General features: G+C 40.0%; 2 protein-coding genes across 2 annotated transcripts; both read right to left on the bottom strand.

The window, feature by feature from the left end:
• Window positions 1-214: 214 nt before the first annotated feature.
• pih1d2 (PIH1 domain containing 2) lies at window positions 215-4,074 on the bottom strand (the record flags this gene model as incomplete). Its single annotated transcript, XM_080429159.1, has 5 exons — window positions 3,882-4,074; window positions 2,472-2,595; window positions 1,730-1,978; window positions 971-1,254; window positions 215-349 (listed from the first exon to the last, which is right to left on the bottom strand). Exons 1-5 carry the CDS (start codon window positions 4,065-4,067, stop codon window positions 215-217), a joined length of 978 nt encoding a protein of 325 aa, XP_080285285.1. The 5' UTR covers window positions 4,068-4,074.
• Window positions 4,075-4,871: 797 nt separating this feature from the next.
• On the bottom strand, window positions 4,872-21,233 carry LOC308085847 (transmembrane protease serine 5-like; the record flags this gene model as incomplete). The annotated part of the gene is made up of 13 exons (XM_080429158.1): window positions 4,872-4,979; window positions 6,033-6,185; window positions 6,932-7,074; window positions 7,236-7,334; window positions 7,924-8,108; window positions 8,325-8,487; window positions 8,667-8,710; window positions 8,806-8,919; window positions 9,174-9,315; window positions 9,719-9,832; window positions 10,086-10,166; window positions 10,527-10,671; window positions 21,090-21,233. 13 exons carry the CDS (start codon window positions 21,231-21,233, stop codon window positions 4,971-4,973), a joined length of 1,536 nt encoding a protein of 511 aa, XP_080285284.1. The 3' UTR covers window positions 4,872-4,970.
• Window positions 21,234-21,590: the final 357 nt, after the last annotated feature.

The following is a 21,590-nucleotide window of genomic DNA, read 5'->3' as shown; positions in this document are numbered from 1 at the left end:
AGTTCAGAGGTCGGGGTTGTGTTGCTTCATCATGACACATCACTTGAAAAGCATTTTCCAAAGCTTTACAGTAAATCACATTTCATGGTCCATTCACTTAATTTTACTCTTAGCTTCATCCCAGCAGCAGGACTAATCACTTCCTCGGTATGTTGCCCCACTTAGGCAGACAGCTTAAATCAGAGCGTTATATCCCTCGGATCATTTGAGGTTTTCATTGAACATCCACAGTCAAAGTTAGCCTGCGTTTCTTTTTGTGGAAGGTGGCTGAAGCAGTGTCTTCGATTACTTTTTCTGGAAGCTCCACAAGGAGACGCTGCAGATCCTTCACTTCCAATAGTACGTCATCCTACAAACAAAATAGAAACCAATACACACAACTTTAAGACCAGCAAAATGCAAAACAGACCCATGATGAAGACCTGTTATGAAAGTCAAGAAAGTAAGTATACAAATTGAACTGCAATGAGACAAACTATATTTAAAAAAATATATAGCGGTGGAAGAAGTACTCAGATTTGTAACTTAAGTAGAAGTAGCAATACCACAATGTAGAAATACTCCTTTGTAAAAGTCCTGTAAGTAGGAGTAAAAGTAAAAAAGTATTGGCAAACGTAAAAGTACTCATACGTGTATATGTTTTCTCCAAAAAGCACATTTACAAGCTGAAAATATATTGCATTGTGACGTGCTGTGACCTTACAGATCTGCTATTTTTGAATAGCTGAAGGCTATATAAAATATGTTTTGTATCAATAATACAAATTTGCAAAGTAACTAAAGTGGAGTAAATACAATATTTTCCTCTGAGATGTAGTAGAGTATAAAGTATCAAAAAATGGAAATACTCATGTAAATTTAAAGTAAATGTACTTGTAAATGTAATTTTACTTTAATTTAGCTGTAATGTTACTTTCCACCCCTGAAAAAAAAAACTCCATTGAGAGAAGAATGTAATGAATTGCTCTACCTGGGAGATGGCGAGGTGACATTCTGACATGGAGCAAACATTTGGCAGCTCAACCATCAGCTCCACCCTGCGGCGACAGCCTTCAGAGTCAGGCTTCACGCTGAGATGGTACTCTAACTCTGATGGGGGGTGTGCTGTGATGGAGCTGGAGATCACCTCAATCAAATTCTTCTTTTTTTCTTCCACAGGCCCAGCAATGAGCTCAGCTGCCAGGCCGGACTCCTGCCCCTCCTCCTCACGCAGAGATGAAATCCGTTGTAGGAGGGAAGCAGGCGTCTGTGTGGCTGCAGAAAAATCAAAAAAAGGATCATGACGAGGACCACAGACCTTCCTGATGAATCTGGTAACGAATTATGGATTTTAAAGCTGCAATCCGGAACTTATTTTAAGGAATAAAATGTAATTTTAACCGATCTGTAAGGTAGAGTGTATTATTAAGTAGTAGAATGTAACTAGCACATCTGCAGTTGTTGGAGATGGTGTGCTTACGCTTCCATTGAAAAATGTACACCCCATGGTGACAAGTAGTACTGCCTGAAGCTCGTAAGCGCAATATCTCCCCTGGCCAAGCAGGGATGGCCTCTTGGCTGAGCTGAGAGACCCAGGTTCAAGGACATGAGGTAGGCCATAACAACTACAGATTACAGTGCGGATGCCCTGTGAAATAAGGAGGGGCATCTATATAAGCAGCTAAAACAACTGACAAATACTTTCCCACGGCATAACATCATCAAGCTATGACGGGTCTGGCTGCCATACCTGTGTCAGGTTGTGTGCTCCGGGGGGCAGACCATTTTGACGGCTGCCAAACCCCAAGGCGACGGTGCATATCTTCTAAGCTCCCCTTGGGGCTGCTGCCGGTGACTGTGTACTGTTGAGATAACTTCAGCCCATGCTGCTTCCGGGCAAAACCCAGTGCCAGCATGTATAGCGTGTCCATTGCTCCGTGTTCCTGACACTGGTCCAGCACCGCCGGGTTTAATGCCACGTCCAACACAGTGTACCAATCTATGCAAACATAAAAATGCATGAGCAACATTTCAGTGTATCCGCTGAGATGATGTGACCCTGATGCAATGTGGGCAACACAGCACCTCTGCTGCAGCCTGGAGGATTCAATTTGAGCTTGATGGAACACGCGCGTTGTATTTCACCTTTGCGGTGATGGACAGTAATGAAGAACATTTAATGGAGCACTGTCCTTTAGTACTTTTGAGTATCTGTACTTTACTTAAGTATTTGTGGAGACTCCACTCCACTATATTATATTATAAGTCAAAGATTATACTTTTGACTATATTTCTAGGAAGGGAAAGGGTACTTTATGAATTCACCACTTAAGCCCTATTTCTTGTATTCTTTGGAATACTTAAGTATTTTTTTAAAGCGTGTCCTTTTGAATACTTAAGTATTTTTAAAAGCAAGTACTCAAGTACTTTAACTCAAGTACAATGCATTTAACAATTTGACAGAGCAACTTTGACTTTTATTTGTATTTTACCTTTGCCTTCTGTGATTCTTTCCAGTTTGCCTCCACACAGAGGCGTTGGTTTGCTGGGGTCCTGGGGTGCAGGAACACGTCTCCAGGCACATACATTGATGTGCAGTAACCTTTGCTTTGGTCCCTGCATGTGTTACAGGCACATGTATTTATGTGTCAAACTTTCACCATTGGGTAATCATGCACTGGCCACTGGACTCATACACAGTGAGGATATGATTGACATAAAGGTCAGTGTTGTAATTTTGTGCACAATCAATGCCATGCATGCATGTGTATATATGGGGGTTGTGTGTGTGTGTGTGTGTGAGAGAGAGAGAGAGAGAGAGAGAGAGAGAGAGAGAGAGAGAGAGAGAGAGAGAGAGAGAGAGAACTTATTCAGAGAGAGAGAGATGGAAAGTAAAATACTTATACTCAAGCGGGTACAGGATAGGTGGGCACTAGGGAATGTAATGAGATGAATGACTGGATATACAGGCTTTGTAGCAATTTAGCAATTGTAGGAATATTAGACCTTAAAGGAGGAGTTATGACTTATTTTCTATCAATTACACACCCCATGAAGCCTTGATTTCATGGATTTATTTTAGTTTTTGTGGCATTCCTAGACAATAATTTGATGACCGTGTGTATTTCCGGTAGGAGACACAAATAATCTACTTTGTGTCTCCGTACCGGATACATTAGCCGGTAGGAGACGGGAATCAAATTATTAGCTTAGGAATGCGACAAAAACAAAAAAGAATCCAAAGCTTCATAGGGTGTGCAATTGATAGAAAATAAGTAATTTTTGGGGTGAACTCCTCCTTTAATTGTAGAATGTTTAATCATGTTCTAATCATTTATACTTTACTTTACTTAAAAGCATTTTCCAAATATTACATTTTTCAACATTTTGGAAAAATAAATAGCCACGTAAAAGTCCAGTAATCAAAAGGTACTTGACTAAAAGTACAACAATATTGGCTTCAAAATATACCTGAAGTACCAAAAATAAATGTACTCATTATGCAGAATGTCCCGTTTCACAAGTTATCATATGTGTAAAATCGATTTTAAAAATATTTTAAAAAAATCTGATGCGACGTGTTGTGAGCTTGTAGATCTGCTATTTTCAAATAGTCAAAGTTTAAATAGGGCATGCATGTTTTGTAATAATAATCCAAATCTACAAAGTAACTAGTAACTCAAGTTTTCAAATAATTGTAATGCAGTAAAAAGTACAATATTTATTGTCTCTGAGATGTAGTGGAGTAAAAGTAAAAGTAATGGAAATTGGAAATACTCCAGTAAAGTAAAAGTACAGTATTTGAGTAAATGTACTCAGCTACTTTCCACCACTGTCCACAGGCAAATATTGTACTTGTTACTCCACTTAACATCTAGGAAACTGAGTAGCATCATACCAACCATGAGAATGTGTGTGTGCAGACATGAATGGAGCTCAGGCTGGGACATGGACTCGGCTCCTTTCTTCATCTGTTGTTCAATAAACCTCTGGTACGCGTTATGGTCATTTTGTGAAAGATCGTCCAACATGGACCAGAACTGGTTGACTTGCTGTAAAATATCCTCTGAACACCCCATGGACGACATGATTCTTCTATACACCTCACGCAGCAGAACACAAAAACAAACTTCAATAAATAAATATAAGTTATATAGACCGTTGTGATGAGCAGTAGAACAGCCAACAATTCCACAAAAAGCAAGAAAATGTCAGAACACCATCTAAAAGGTGTTATGCTGAAAGAAAGCAACTCTCATTGCAACTGTTGTTGGCTACAACAGTTGCAACACTGTTTCTATAGCAACAAAGCAACAACTTGTTGCTTTGTTGCTATAGAAACGGTGTTGCCAGGTTTTGCGAGAGAAATAAGCAAGCAGGTCTAGGAAAACAAGCCCAAAAGAAGCGACTATTAGGCCACATGAGAACTTTAAACCTATATAATGCATCGGCTATCTATTTTCAAAAACTCTTGCAATAAAATGTGGAATATTTGGAATATATTTTTTAAACATTCTAACAACACAAATGCTCCCCTGTGGCACAAAACGTTTTCATGAAAATATTTGAGAACCACTGGTTTAAATAATAATTACAACATTTGGAAGCATAAATAAGCAAGTACACTTTAGAAACAAGCCCCAAAAAAACGCAACCCACAACTAACCAATTTTTACAAGCAACTTTACAGAAAAATAAGCCCAAAGTCGCTTATAATAAGCCGACATGGCAACACTGTATAGAAACCAAATTGGAGGATCGCATACGCCACCTAGCGGCCAGAAGGCATCATGAGCTGGGTTTGAACGAAATTCAACACAGACAGTTTTCTTTTATATGTATAATTTATTTTCATCACAAATATAACGTAGACATTTTAAAAATCGCTCAAGCCCGTGTGGTACATTATTACAACATACATGTATAGTTAAAAAAAGAAACAACAACCATGAATCAGCAGCATCCACTTTCTGTTTCACTCATTTTCACCCTCAATAATTCTGCAAAAAGAGAGAGAGAGAGAGAGAGAGAGAGAGAGAGAGAGAGAGAGAGAGAGAGAGAGAGAGAGAGAGAGAGAGAGAGAGAGAGAGAGAGTTATTGTCATCAATATAACATACCTTTTAAACATTATTATGGAATTAAAAATTTTTGAGTATTTTTAAACAGTGGTGTAAAGTGACTAAGTGCATTTCCTCAAGTACTACTGTACTGTACAATTTTGAGGTATTTTTTACTTTACTGGAGTATTTCAAATTTTCGGTATTTTTACTTCTACTCTATCTCAGAGGCAAATATTGTACTTTTTACTCAAGTAAATTTTGAATTCCGGATTTTTACTTTAACAGCAGTATTGATACTTTTACTTAAGTAAAAAAAAATGTAGTACTTTTTCCACCACTGTTTTCAATACAAGTAGCTAATTTGACTCAATTTTGTTGCTATCACTACACTAACTTCATGAAAATATGTTATTATCAGTATATTTTACTTATCATGTTCCTAAACATGCTATGATCATTTAGGGAGAACCTTGTACACTTGTAAGTGTGTTGAGGCTATGCATGCTTGTTTGAGGGAGGTTCATTGGAACTGATGCTGCAAAATGCTCTTGCCTCTTACACTCACTAGATTCGTGCTGTTTCACAGTCAGGTAGGAACAGTTGTATTTGGTGCATGTTGAATTCGGATCAGTTTGTTAAATCATAGTTTGGACTAAATGTAATTGTAATAGTTGTATACTGTACTATAAGCTCCGAAAGCATACTGATACTCATTTAAGCCTATATTATATTGTATGTTAATCACTATCCTTGCCTATATAAATGTGATTATTTAGGCTAATACAGTGGTGTAAATGCATTTTGATTCTGTAGAAAAAAAGAAAAAAAGAGGGGGACAGGCATTGATGATGAGGATACCTCACTTGCACTTAAAGTCTTCATGTTTCACTATGAGATTGAGTTATATCAAGACCCACTCATGTGACCATGTTTATTCCTGTAATCTGCAAACAACGCAGATCAAGGACTCAGAGACACACCGGTTACACTTACCTCTATCATATCATAGATCCAGCCCAGGAATTCAGCCACTTTGGTGTAAACTCCAGGATGATTGGGCTCAGCGCATCCTGTCCCCCAACTGACGACACCCAGCAACCTCCATACGTTGTCATCCTGGCACACCAGGGGCCCCCCGCTGTCCCCCTGGAGTGGGAGTACTCTCTTTTACGGATGGATTTCTACATTGCTGGTAAATGTTAAACATGCAAAGACCTACGTTTCACAAAGAAACGTTCCCATGTGGATCTCGAGATCCGAGATCTCGAGATCCACATGGGAACGGCATGGCTCCCATGTGGATCTCAGACTTCCAGTCTGTGACTTCAGTCATCTATGATGTATGATGTATGATATATGATGTATGACATGACGTATGGAAAAGTTTCATATCAGCAGTGGCTCGGGAGGTAGAGCGGCTGCTTGGGAAATGGAAGGTTCTTGGTTTGATCCCTGGCTGGCTCCCCCCTGTGTTACTGTCAAAGTGTCCTTGAGAAAGACACTGAACCCCTAACTGGTCCTGATGAGCAGGTTGGTGCCTTGCATGGTTTCCTCTGCTCTGAATGTGTGGGTGGATGTAATGCACAGCACATTATAAATGCACCATATTAACTTAGATTATAAAGCAATGTGTGAAGGTACTTCGTTGGCCTGCTGGCAGTCTGCTCAAGAGATTTGGTTCAGCAGTTTGCAAGATTAGCTCTGGACACACACACACACACACACACACACACACACACACACACACACACACACACACACACACACACACACACACACACACACACGCACACACACACACACACACACACAGACACAGACACAGACACACAAACACACACACACACACACACACACACACACACATGAATGTGTAATTCACCTGAACTAACCTGGCATGCGTCTACTTTTCCCTCGGTGTACCCGGCACAAAGCATCCGCGGGGTGATCTCACCGTTGTACATGCAGGAGCTGTTGCACTTCTTTGTGCTTATTAGCGGAACAGGTGCTTCTTTGAGAGTGTCAGGGATGTGGACTGAAAACAACACAGCATATAATTAATTATGGAGACAGATATTAATCTCCATGGGGAAATTCAGTTCATGAGAGGCTTACACCATGCTGTGTTGGATGTGTGGATGGTGGTGTGTTTGGGCGTAAACCTTTTTTCTCTACAACAGTACAGGGTTGACCTACCATCATCAGGCTGTGTGTAGCCCCATCCAGAGATCCAACATTGTGTTCCTCCTGGAAGATCATAGTCATATTGAGGAAGACACACAGGTCTAATGGTATCTAGAGAGAGGAAAACATGAGTCTAATGATCAGAAACCAAAGGTTGCAACTTTGTAGTTTGTTTCTGGAATTCTAGATCACAATTTCTCAACCTGTGGGTCGGGACCCCCAGGGGAGTCCCCACATGATTTCTTTTTTTTTGGGGGGGGTCCCCAGATGGCAGTTAAGTGACAATTTAAGGACTTTTAAGACCTTTTTAATACTTAATAAATGTTAGAAAAAAGACCATTACTGCATCAACAAACTGCATCAACAAACTGTACTATAAAAACTGGTCAAACAATGGCCAAATTGTCAAATAATATAAGAAAGAGGCAAAAATTGTGAAAATAGCCGATTTATCTGTGGATCTGTATAGTGTCAAACTAAATGTAATGCCTCAACTCCTACAATTCCAAGCGCTTGTCAGGGTGGGGGGTCCCCAGTTCAAATATTATTATTTTGGGGGGTCACGGCGTGAAAAGGTTGAGAACCACTAGATCATGATTGGGAAATGATCACTAGTCTAATCTGCTGAGTGCATTTATCAGCATGGGAGCTCTGCAATGGCATGTCATTATAACTGCAATTATGAAGCCCTTGCAATGACCTGAGAAATTCAGTGGGGTCCGCAACTTCATTAGGGCTATGTCACTATCATGGCTCCGGTGGTTGTAGTTCTTGTTGTAGATGATCTTCTCCACTGCGTAGCCAGTGTACTGAGACATTTTGGCAGAGCTGCGTGTCACAATACCGGCATAGACCACCCAACTGGATACCTGAGGTAATCTGTAGCTGACATTTGAGAAGCAAGGAAAAAGGGGGGGTAAGTATCAATGACAATAATCCTGCTTTGTTATGACATCTAGTTGGTAATGGCATAAGTGGTTACTCTCTCTCTCTCTCTCTCTCTCTCTCTCTCTCTCTCTCTCTCTCTCTCTCTCTCTCTCTCTCTCTCTCATGGTGTGTAACCTTTGATCTTTAATCCTGTTGAGGTAGGCAGGGTCTTACTTGTGCACACAATGGGCTGCTGTGATCACCCATTGGCTGGTGATGATGGAGCCCCCACAGGTGTGGCGGTTGCTGTAGTAGAGGCTAACTTGCCAGGGCCACCTTCCCAGTGTGGCCTCTACACCTCCGATTATTCTGGGCAACTTTGCTCGTGTCCCACACTCTAACATAAAAGACATTGGGAATTAATTAAGTCTAATCGCTGCACAGCTTACAGGATCATTTACTATATAACTGCCACTAATATGATGCATCTTCCTGAAAATTACACAGGGGACTGAAGCTTAACTTCATCCTAGCTCACTATAATCCCAAACAAAACGCTGTGTAAGGTTTACTTACCAAAACATTTCAAAGCTATAACCTTCCCTGTGATGCAGCTCCCCCTAAATGAAAATAAATAAGTTACCGTAGCTAACAACGGATGAATAATGGGTTGTCATCATAATGGGTTTCATGCCCCCAGGACAAATTGCCTTACCTGAATTGCCATATATTTTCGAGATTGCTCTTGTGTTCTGAGGTAATTTGTATAAAACCATCGGTATAGTTTGGCCCAATATCAGTTAGATTCACTCCTTTGTGCTTGGTCAGTCTGAAAATGAAAAGACATTTTCTTCTAAGGCTATAACAAAAAGAGGTGTGAATCAATATTAGGCTTGTGAGGCGTGAAGAGAGTCTTATAAACACAACATCAACATTCCTTAAACAAGCCAAGTTTTGAACTTTTCTAAATTAGGCTTCAGATGGATGTGTAAGTTAGCGAATGGGTGCCAGCTCCATGTCAGTTTTGAAGTGTTGAAGTCTATGGGGAAGTGGTGTGTGATTCTGTCAGCAGAATAGACCAACCTCAGATAGCCCAGCTGGCGGCACACTAATGTTCCCAGGGAAGAGTTCCATCTTTCATAGCACACAGGCAGCCAGGTGGGCACTTTCTCCAGCTGGATCTCCAAGAGGGAGTTCTCTGAACTGATTCTGTAAAACACTGAACCTGATTGATTGTAAATCCCTCCAGAGACAAGTCCATTCACCACTAATGAACTAGCCTCTTGTTTAAGTGGGAAGTGTAACGTAGAGAAAAACACTGATTATACTAATGTAGTCAATACAAGCAGATCATTATGTGCAATGTTTTGATGTCAGTCCAAAGATATTATGTCCAAAGTGACCAAAGGGTTATTTCATGAATAATACAATTTGCATTGTTCCATTTAACAACTTGAACCCTATCATCTCTATTCTGGGGAGAACTACAAGCTACAAGCTCACGTGATGCATCGCAAGCAGGATAAATAGTAATAAAAATAATTAAATAATTTAGCCATGTTTGGTCATGTATATAACAATAAAACACACGCCACAGCTCAACACTAAAAAGATGAGGTAACACAGACCTTTCCTGGGATCAGTGACAGAGATGTCCTCAGTTACATTGCAGAAGGCTGTCTCCTTGGTGTCCCCTAGCCCTGCTGGGCTCTGGGAAGGGTACGGTCGCAGCAGAAGTTTAACTAAATGTTGGAATGGATCCGAAAGTTTGTCAGCCACCCAGACAGACAGAAGGATACATCGCATTAATTCACTATCTGAGAAAATAGGACTACGGACAAATTCTGTACTTGAATCCATAATAATACATATGAATAATGGAACACACACACTAACAAATTAAATTACTCAAGTACATTAAAGTAGAGAAATCAACTTCTTTCTTTCCACCTCTGATTCCCAATTGGTGATTTGTCCTTTAGCAGAATACCTTACCTAGAAACCAGACCCCCACAGCTAAACCTCCCAGGAGACCAACTGCACACACTGCTGCCAGGACTCTCACCAGCCTATGAGCTGATAGCACAGAAATAAATTAACACTATCTGATCCCAGATATGAGTTGGGTAGGATGGTAAATGTCAGCCGATACATACATTGACATATAACAGACACACATTATCTAACATAGGCTACAGTATTAACACATTGATTAAAATCAAGGGCGAACAAAGTGGCAAAGATCAGTGCAATTCAATACTTGAGCAAATCGGTTTGTGTGCAAGAGAGGACTGTCACACTTCATTTAGCCTTGGAAAAACAGTTGTATTAGCAAGCAACTGATAGATAGTAGATTAGCTAGCTAATGCCTTACAATTCCTGTGATTGTGTACACTTTAATATCCATATGGTTTTCAAAGCTGGGGCTTACAGTACCATGTTTTGTAGAATGAATCCCTTTTAGCCAAGTATGACAGCCATGGACTCCCCTGCCTTCCCCTCCTGTAGTCTTCTCTGTGCGAAACTGGTGACTGACAGCTACAGGGTTCTCGATCACTGATAATGTGTCTCCATCAGGACTCTGCAATGAGTGTAGTGGGCATATCATATCTCGCTTTGGCATCTTTTCAAATGAGTTACGTTCATAGTTAAGTTCCGTCAGGTTTGCCCACTTGCAACAGGTCTTTTTTCACCACCTTTTCCTCAACTACAGCAAACACGTCAGGTACAATTAGATTGAATTTGGAGTACTTTCAAGTGAGATAGATAGGCTATGTCACAACATAACAGTACAGATTTAAGGAGCCAAAATGTGTGTGTAATTTATAAAGATACGTTACATCTCCTGCTGTGTGATGTATAAAGTGTAATCCTAAATAACCTGCATGTTGCATTTTATTTCCATAATGACAATTTCTAATTGTGCTATACTTTGCAGAAAGTATTTGCATCTCTTTGCAGTTGTTACCATTAGTAATTGCAATGTACAGTCATTATAATAGTTATCTATGTGTGTGCCATTTTACAGTTACAAAGTCTCTAAATGCCATCTAGGGCTTCCTATAGCTGCTAATTTTACAGTATAATTACAGCGGTTTGTTACACAGCAATGGTGATTACTCATTTAAACCAACTATACATAAAATGTACATCATAGGAACAAAATGTTTAAAAATGGATGCAGCAGCATAGGTGCATTCTGCTAAAACAAACATGCTCTAGTCTATGCAGCTCTGAACCTCATGTGTAAACAACATCTGTTAGCCGAGATGCAGAGGGTGCCATGACAGGTAAAAGTGGAACAAGTATTGTGATCTGTACGGCATGACTTAATACTTTATGAAAGCAATAGCAATAGATGAAGATGTTCAGAACGTGGTCTGAAGTCTTACCATGATTTCCTCGCGTACAGCCCAAAATAAAATGTGTCTCTTTAGTGTTCATCTGTAGGCCTGTGTCAGAGGTAGGTCTGGTCCGCTCACAGCTGATGGACCGTTTGCCATTTAACAGAATGCAACTCTGAATTTCCCCTCACAAAGAGACAATGAGGTCAGCAGTGGTGCAGAGAATGAGGCTGTTGTTTGTCCAAGGGGTGCATGGGGGCCTATGGAGGCAGACTGAACCAGGTCTTTGTAAGGGGGGGGCAGGGGTGTGGGGGGTGCATCTCCAGAGATACCTTCAACCTGGCTATTGATACGACAGCAGGTTGCTAGGTAACGCCTTCAGCTGTGCCAAAAGAGCATCCATTTCAGCAAGGAACTTATTAGCTGACAAGTTGTAGGTTCTTCTGAGCAAAGGTCATAATTGCAGATTGTTGAAAAGTCTCATGTCAATCCCACGCATTTGGAATCCAAAGGAATCGTCTCTCAGCAAGGCACTCTGGAAGAAAATTAAGTCTGTGCTGTCTATCTGATGACAAATGGGTCTTTTTCTTTTTTCCTCTTTCCTACACATTGTGAAAGTACACTTTCACATGTTTCAATCAATCTTGATGATAATTCCTTTTTTTTCCAAATTAGCGTTTGAAAATTAGTAGGCCCACTAAAAAGAAAAGGAACGTTTAAATGAAGAAAGTAATACATTATTGCTTAGATAAAGCTATGACATATGAGATATGAGAACACAGTTTGTTTTCACAGGGATAAATGATGGTCCAGACCTTACTTTAAAAAAGTTCTTAACTACTGTGCAATTTTTTAAAATTTATATATATTGTTTTAATAAAATTGTCTCCGCTAGAGTTTGAGTTAGTTAAGTGTTGTATACAGTATCTTCCCATATGCCTGGTATGGGATTAGGCAGAGACCAGGTGAAGAGGATCACTGCCAGTGGGAACATTCCTTCTTGTCTTGACTGTCAATGGTGCATCCCAGAAATGAACACATCTATTTGGCCCATCTACTCACTGTGATATGGAATGATCTTTGAAGATAAATGCAGTGTAATGATCACAGAAATAGTGGCATAAATTGTCTGTCACAGAAAAGCATCCTTGGATTGAAATTTAGACCATGGAGTCATATGAGGTTAATTACGATGGTTGATTAAGTAATCTACAGAGGAAAATAGAACAGCATGAAAGTCTTTTCACTTCTGATAGAAGTCTAGAGTCTAGTAGTACATGTCGTGATTGGAAAGGCAGTTAATATAGCATGATGGTTATTTATTTCCTGTTTTGGATGAGTATATATTATGCCTTTTTTATTTGGATGACATGGTAAAGTATGACCCTTGTCATGTTTTGATGACATAATATCATGGCTATTTTAAATTCTTTGGACGACATAGTGTACCATGGTATGACTTTTTTTCTACATATTTGGCAACATAGTAGCATAGTATGATATGAACCTGGGCTGGCTGCGGCAGGACTGATTATATTCGCTCAGTTGACCCCCGTAGCACGCCCTCAATACACTAATATTCAAAGATTATAGTTAAAACAATATATAAACAAAAATAGTTGCCCACTTGAAGACGTTGAGTAAACGTCTCATCCACTTGTTTTCTGCATGCACATTTTCAGTTCTCTATAATTTTGTGAAATCTTAACATTATTTAGGTGGAGGCTACAAATATACCTGCTGGCTTTTCTGACTGTACTTGCATAACATATTATTTGCCATTTTCTTTTTTTCTGTCATTTCATATTTTAAATGATGCAAAAATAGATTTTTAAGCAAATTCGAAAAACTGAGTGACAGCCTACCCTTAACAAGAATAGTTGGTCTGTATCATGCCTGGTTAGATGTCTCCCTCTTCTGGTGAAAAGGTGTTGATTTTGGATGTATTTGTTTTGAGACAACAGGTACAGTATGATCCTTAATAATTAGTCATTTTGTGTAACTAATATTTCCAAATGTCCAATTCGCTACTTGACAACACAATGAAAGCATTTAAGGAAGATGAATGTAGGATGAAATAAAAATAAATTAGAAAAATAGACCTAAAACAGTAACATTGTGTTTCCTTTATGTCTAAACATACTGTACTGTATGGTCATCTGACAAGCAAGGCACACACATTAATCTTGCCTGTCTCTGAATGCAGTGTTTCTGGGGGAGAAGGTATGGCTTATCTGAGCCTTATCAGATGTCCTTTGAATGGGTCTACAAACCAACCTCCCCTCTTGTTTCCTGCATGATTTAATGTGCTGTCTAAATAATCGTATCCACCATGTAGGAGGTCTGTACATCAAAAGAAAAAACGATGAACCTATGTATCATGTCAGTATCATGGTCAGTATCATGTACCTATGACATACATAATTATATACATTATCTAAAATATCAATTATTTGGATTATTAGGTAGCTTTTCACTACAGAAACACACAGACACAACACTGTCATCTCAAAATAATGTGACTAAATATATATTGCCAGCAACTGACATGTTTTCCCCCTCACATTCATCGTTTGACCAAGTGGATAAATATGCCAAAAATAATTTCCAACCCCTTAACTATCACCAATGAATCTCCCATTGGTTGTACTCATAATAAACCATAATGAATTGCATTTATATGGCGCTTTTCTAAGTACTCAAACTTACTCAAAGCGCTTTACAATGGTTCATTCATTCATACAGGGGGGGGCATTGGGAGGTGGAGCGGCGAACAGTCGACGCCAGCGTCCCCACTTTTCCCACATTCACACACCAATGGTGGCAAGCTAGCGCCGACCGAATCATTGGAGGCAATGTAGGGTTCAGTGTCTTGCCCAAGGACACTTCGACATGTGGACAGGAGGAGTTGGGATTCGAACCGCCGACCCACGGATCAATGGACGACCTGCTCTACCTCCTGAGCCACAGCCGCCCTACTGTATACACATGAATATTTGACCACATTGCGGGGGACTAATTAACACTGATTTCCCAAAGGGGACTGCATTCATCTATGACATAAACAACCAATGGTCTGAGGCTTAATTGATTGTAAAGTGCCTGGCTCCATCTGAGTTTGGATATAGATTTGTCGCTCAGCTCTGAGGGGATGAACTCACCATCTTTCATGTGGTGAGATTTGATCAGCTTTGCTTTAATCTCTTTAATCTCAGTCATTAGCATTGTGTGATAATTGTGTCCAAGCCTAGAACATCAGACATCGGTCACAGTCTCTCATCCTGCTTTTAAAAGTATCTTCTTTCTTTCTTTCTTTCTTTCTTTCTTTCTTTTGAAATGGACAGTACTGTACATCCCACCAAGCCTCGATGCCTTCATACCTTTATTAGTTGACAAGTCTGCACATAGTTAAGACACAAGTTTAGAATTCAAACCCCTAACTTAAATGTGAATTTTCACAGCCATTTTCTCAAGGAAAGCTCAAAGCTCTTGAGGAACAAGTAGACAGTTCCAGTGGTAGAGTCTATTCCTTCTTGCCAGGCTCATTAGCAAAAGGAGAGAGTCAATATAGGACCAAATTCTGTCATATTGCAGGTTGCCTTCTAAAATTATAGGATCTTCTGAGGAATAGCCTACAACACGGTGTAAGTTCATCTAATGTAATCCCTACACACCTGGAACTGCAGTTAAACAAAAGTATTTATTGTTGGTGTTTAAATTAAATATTTGTATTCACATAGAGATCATTCGTACAGTGTACACTAGGACACAGGATAAACAGTTATAAAGGTTAAATTAGTGATGAAACAAAAACAAAATATAGCTGCAAGCAGCAATAAGCGGGGCCAGGGAATGCAGAAAGAAAAAAGAAAGAAGCAATGATAAGTAATATGCACAATAAGCCATAGAAACATAGAAGAATGAACTTGAGAGAAAGAAGACCATGCAATTAACAAATGAGCATTTTAAACCATCACTAACCCTAACCTCAGTAAAACAACGCCTAAGCCTATCCTCAAGAAACACTATGTGTAAACCCAAGAATGCCAAATCATGATCACCTCAGCACATCGTCGGGGACAGGGATCGAACTAGTGACCTCCGGACTCATGGGCTGCCTTTCTTCTCATTGAGCTATAGATATGATAACCCTGTTAGTGTCTGTTGATATATATAAGTCTTTCCGTCCCTGATGGACCAGGCCTCTGTTTTGCTGACTACTCTAGATCACTGGTTCCTTAACCATCTACCGAAATTGTAAGTCTCCTCGGAACAGAAACCAGTGAAAGTAGCTGATCTACATGATGATGAGAGAGAGAGAGAGAGGCAGAGAGAGAGAGAGAGAGAAAGAGAGAGAGAGATAGAGAGAGAGAGAGAGAGAGAGTAAGAGAGGCAGTGAGAGAGAGGCAGAGAGAGAGAGATAGAGAGAGGGGCAGAGAGAGAGAGAGAGAGAGAGAAAGAGAGAGAGAGAGAGAGAGAGAGAGAGAGAGAGAGAGAGAGAGAGAGAGAGAGAGATAAACGGAATAGATTGAAGAGAAAGAGAGAGAGAGAGACATGGAAACGGAATAGATTGAAGAGAGAGAGAGAGAGCGAGAGAGCCATGGAAACGGAATAGATTGAAGAGAGAGAGACACACGGAAACATAATAGATTGAAGAGAGAGAGAGATGGAAGCAGAATGGATTGATTGGACATCTCAACCTATTGCCATTAACAGGAATCGAACCATCAACCTTCGAATTGACAGGCTGCAACACTACCTATAGTGCTATAGCTTTGTCCAGGCTGAGGTTGTCTGTTGAAGATAAAAGTGAACCAGTGAAAGCAGCCGATCTACAAGCTCAGAAAGAACGTTGCTATCTGAAAGGTTTTGAGATTGTAGATCGGCTATTTTCAGAATGAAGTATGTCATACATACTTCATACCCTCTCAAATAAGCATTTCAGGTTATCTTTATCAATTGCATATGTATTAATTGACACAATTACTGGTAGTGTCCGTTGATATTTATAAGTATTTCCGTCCATTATGAACCAAGCCTCTGTGTCCCGAACTACTCTAGATCACTGGTTCACAAACCATTTACCAATAAAGGCATTTTTGTGTCTCCTCGGAACGAAAACTAGTGAAAGTAGCCGATCTGCAAGCTCACAAAACGTTGCTATCTGTAAAGTTGTGAGATTGTAGATCGGCTATTTTCACAATGAAGTTTGTCATACATTGCAAAAACATACTCTCTCCAAGAAGCATTTCATGTTACCTTTAACAGTTGCACATGCATTAATTGAGAGAGAGAGACATGGAAACATAATAGATCGAAGAGAGAGAGAGATGGAAGCAGAATGGATTGATTGGACATCTCAACCTATTGCCATTAACAGGAATCAAACCCTCAACTTTCGGATTGACAGGCTGCAACACTACCTATAGTGCTATAGCTTTGACCAGGCTGAGGTTGTCTGTTGAAGATAAAACTGAACCAGTGAAAGCAGCCGATCTACAAGCTCAGAAACACGTTGCTAAATGAAGTCTCCACCAAGTAAGGCTTGAACCGGCAACCTCGATGTTATGAAACATTCACTTAAGCGGGAAGCCATTGGACCAACAGACCTGATCCAGTGAAAACCGAGGTCAGACAGATGATACCATTTCACGCAAAAAACTGAAAAATCCTGGGTTTAAGTGTTTTTCAAACTGCTCAAAATTGCGGACAATCTAAGGGTGGAGAGAGAGACATGGAAACGGAATAGATTGAAGAGAGAGACATGGAAACAATAGATTGAAGAGAGAAAGATGGAAGCAGAATGGATTGATTGGACGTGTCAACCTATTGCCATTAACAGGAATCGAACCCTCAACCTTTGGATTGACAGGCTGCAACACTACCTATAGTGCTATAGCTTTGACCAGGCTGAGGTTGTCTGTTGAAGATAAAACTGAACCAGTGAAAGCAGCCGATCTACAAGCTCAGAAACACGTTGCTAACTGAAAAGTTTTGAGATTGTAGATCGGCTATTTTCAGAATGAAGTATGTCATACATTGCAAAAACATACCCTCTCAAATAAGTATTTCAGGTTATGTTTAACAATTGCACATGTATTAATTGACACAATCATGTTGTGTGCAATGCAACTGTAATGAAGTCCGCATCAAGTGAGGCTTGAACTGGCAACCTTCAGGTTGTGAGGCACACGTTTAAGGGAGAAGCCATTGGACCAACAGACAAGAACCTGTGAAAAAGGAGATCACACAGATGATAGTTTCACGCAAATAGCTGAAAAATCCTGGGTTTAAGTGTTTTTCAAACTGCTCAAAATTGCGGACAATCTAAGGGCGGAGCTTACTGGTCAACGTGATACATGTGTTCCTCATGAGTCAAGGCACATGTGTAAGCAGGTTTAATGGCTGTCGGCCAAACGAGGCATGACTGTTTAAAGTTTGCACTTTCAAAAAATCGCTATAGCGCCCCCCTTTGACCAATTGGAGTAAGATTGGTTTCAGTAATATTTGGAATGACCCTCAACATTAACGCAAAGTTTCAAAGAAATGTGAGTCTGCATGTATGTGTTAGGGGCAGATGAATAATTGTCATAAAACTGCAATATTCATTGGCTCATTAAAGCTTCATTTTTTCACTTATGGAAAATCTTTGCTGCTTGTTTGTCGGCATAGGTCCAAAGTTCATGTGTAAAACGTTTCGTGCAGATTACTCAAAAATCCCAGGAGGAGATTTCGTAAAAAGCGACAGCACGGTTCAGCCAGAACTGCGAAAAGTGGCAGAAACAGAAGAATACAGGCAATATTAAAACAGGTCCAGAGCTGAGCTCTGGCCCCGTAAAAAAGAGCATACACAATTGTAACTGGAATGCTATAAAATTGAAGCTGAAAACTATCAGTAAAAATGACAGTATCATGGTCAGTATCATGTCAGTAAGCTATCATGTCAGTATCAGTATCATGTTAGCAGGCCTATCATGGTCAGTATCATGGCCAGTATCATGGTCAGTATCATGCCAGTATCATGGTCGGTATCATGGTCGGTATCATGGTCGGTATCATGGTCAGTATCATGGTCAGTATCATGGTCAGTATCATGTCAGTATCATGGTCAGTATCATGGTCAGTATCATGTTAGTATCATGGTCAGTATCATGGTCAGTATCATGGTCGGTATCATGGTCAGTATCATGTTAGTATCATGGTCAGTATCATGGTCAGTATCATGGTCGGTATCATGGTCAGTATCATGGTCAGTATCATGTCTGTATCATGGTCATTATCATGGTCAGTATCATGTCAGTATCATGGTCAGTATCATGTCAGTATCATGGTCAGTATCATGGTCAGTATCATGTCTGTATCATGGTCAGTATCATGGTCAGTATCATGTCAGTATCATGTCAGTATCATGTCAGTATCATGGTCAGTATCATGTCTGTATCATGGTCAGTATCATGGTCAGTATCATGTCAGTATCATGGTCAGTATCATGTCAGTATCATGGTCATGGTGTTTCTGTGATAGATACTAATTTGTTATGTTATTTTTGTTACATTTGACAAATCCCCTTCTCCATCTACATTATCTTAAAAAGTGGTCTTTCATTGATGCCATAAACCTTTGTTAGTAGTGTATGTAGATTTCCAATGTATTATCCGCCTGAAATGTTTTGAAAGATGAACTGAAACCTTGAAATATTGTGTTCTATTTGTGTATTATCCATGCTGTTCATTCCTGCACCAGGAGTTCTTGGGCTATTTTAAATGCAATAAATATGCTTGCTTGGAAACAGACTCATCATTTAATTCTAGTCTGCTTCCCAGGAGGGGACCCATCTGTCCTTTGTCCACTCATTAATTTGCCTTTCTGTACAAGTTCAAGATTAGTTGAACTTAACTGCCAAGTAGGAGGTTCATACAAGGACATCTGAATATAATACATATAGTAAAACTACCACCAGAGTACAGTAGTAGGGTCCATTCTTTTGAAATAAGGAAATTAGAATTAGACTCTTGTTATGTCTGTTGTTAATGCATGTCACATTCTGACACAGTATAAAATGATTGAATGATCAGTCTTTAGAAACAAAATTAATGTATACAGTATACACATATTTTTGGCCTGTATAAATAACAAGGTGAGGGTAAAACCTCATAAGATAATAACCTGTGCAGTGGATGCATGAAGATTACAGAAACATTCTGGCTCTGGGAAGAGAATACTCTTCATAAATACTTTTACTTACAAATACATACTTCAGAAATGTGAGGACCAGTGGACTAGACAATACTCAACCCCAGTACTGGCGTCAAAGTATAGATACTGGTCAATATTACTCTATTTCTACTACAAGTAAAAGTTGCTCAGTCAAATTTGTATTTGTGAGTACTTGCTTTTAAAAAATAGTCGTGTTCAAAATAACAAATTACAAAAAATATAAATAATAACATATAATAAATATAAATATAATAAATAACAGATCTAAAACCTCACAATGTGACAGTGGAGTCAAAAGTACAATATTTGGTGTGTGAAATGTAGTGGAGTGAAAGTATCCAATGACACAAATAATACTAAAGTAAAGTACAGAGGAAATGTACTTTGTCACTTGTCCACTATACTGCTGGTAAGACAGCAATAAACATATCAGGAGATTGTTGTCACTCCTTGGAATGAAACACGTTGGCTCCAAGCTGACCAGTGGTGAAAGCATCCTATTCTCAGTGGTTCTCAAACCTTTTCATGTCAAGGACCCCAAGATTAATATGTATTTGGCCACGGAACTGCATCTGAAAACATTTTGTGCCAGGGAGTGGGACCCTTAAGGTATTCCAAATGTTTTTTGCTAGATTCTTTGAAAATACGTGCAACGTGTTGTGAGCTTGTAGATTGGCTATTTGGCTATATCCAATGTATATGGGTTTAAAGTGGTTAAACTGATTTAGATGTAGATATATTAACACATTTTGCGGGAGACCCCCTGGTTCCCCGGGCCCCACTTTGAGGATCACTGATCTAGATGACACAACAGACAACACCACAGTATTCTGCTCCCAGGTCCAGAATGGCATTGCCATTTGTCAATGTTTGGTTATCTTAATTTATCAGCTGTACAGGTGATTAGATAATGATTGTGTTATAATATGATGATCTGCATGGCAAAATATTGATCAGATGACACATACATAGTCTTTCAAGGTATTTATTATGAGTCTGGATAATATATTATGTCCACCATATATGATGTTTTGATATGTATATATATGATATGTTTTAAAAATATAATATATACAACTCTAAAAACTGACAAAGTAACAAGTTATTAATTATGTACAATACACTCTAAACAATCCTTGGGTTTATTGCACAGTCTGAATGCGATTTAAAATGGCACCATTTGATTTAAAGGTAGTATTTACATTGTGCGTGTGCGCGTGTGTGTGGTAGTCCCATGGTTCATTGAGGAGCACGGGGCTTGTTGTGAGCCTCTGGTACTCGTTCATACTTCTGCCTTTCAGGCCAGGCTTTGATTTATTTTCTCAGCACTTCTGTACCATGCATTGAACATTCCAAGTATACAAATCCGTTGGTTGGACATGATGGATTGCACATCTCTGTGCAATGGGTCATATTATATTGCCTGGCTGTTCCGCACCGTATGCCAGATCCATGACAGCAGGTGCTGCCTCTCTTCCTCGGCCTCAGCTGAGGGTTCAAGATGGATGGCAGCCACCGCACTCGTCCTGCTGTTGCTCCTCCCAACCCACACCCTGTCCGGAGCCAGCACATTTCTGTGCATGAAGGGTTGGTGGTGGACCCTGTGGAACTTCCATTACTGTCTCTCTGGGATGACAATAATGCCTCCGCTCTCTCCCCCTCCATCTCTTCCCGCGCGTAACTTGGGTGGAGGCGGCTCCAAGCTGATGTCCACTTCGATCCTTGGTGCACGAAGGGCTCCAGAGAAGGACTCTGAAATCTGTTGCTGTCCATTAGCAAGCAGAGTGAAGCTATAGGCGGGGCCAGACAGTGCTTGCCATAGCCGTTGTTTGATTCTAAGGCCCAGCTCCAAGGTGTACTTGCAGGGCCTGCCATCGGCGTGCTGCAGCATTGCAGCACGCCGATCACCACGTCGCCCTTCTTATACTTCGGCTTTGCG

The sequence above is a fragment of the Gymnoscopelus braueri genome, assembly GCF_963280865.1.
Source record: "Gymnoscopelus braueri genome assembly, chromosome: 5".
NCBI lineage: Eukaryota > Metazoa > Chordata > Actinopteri > Myctophiformes > Myctophidae > Gymnoscopelus > Gymnoscopelus braueri.
The sequence above is the reverse complement of the archived record's forward strand: the minus strand, read 5'-3'. Positions and strand labels throughout refer to the sequence as shown.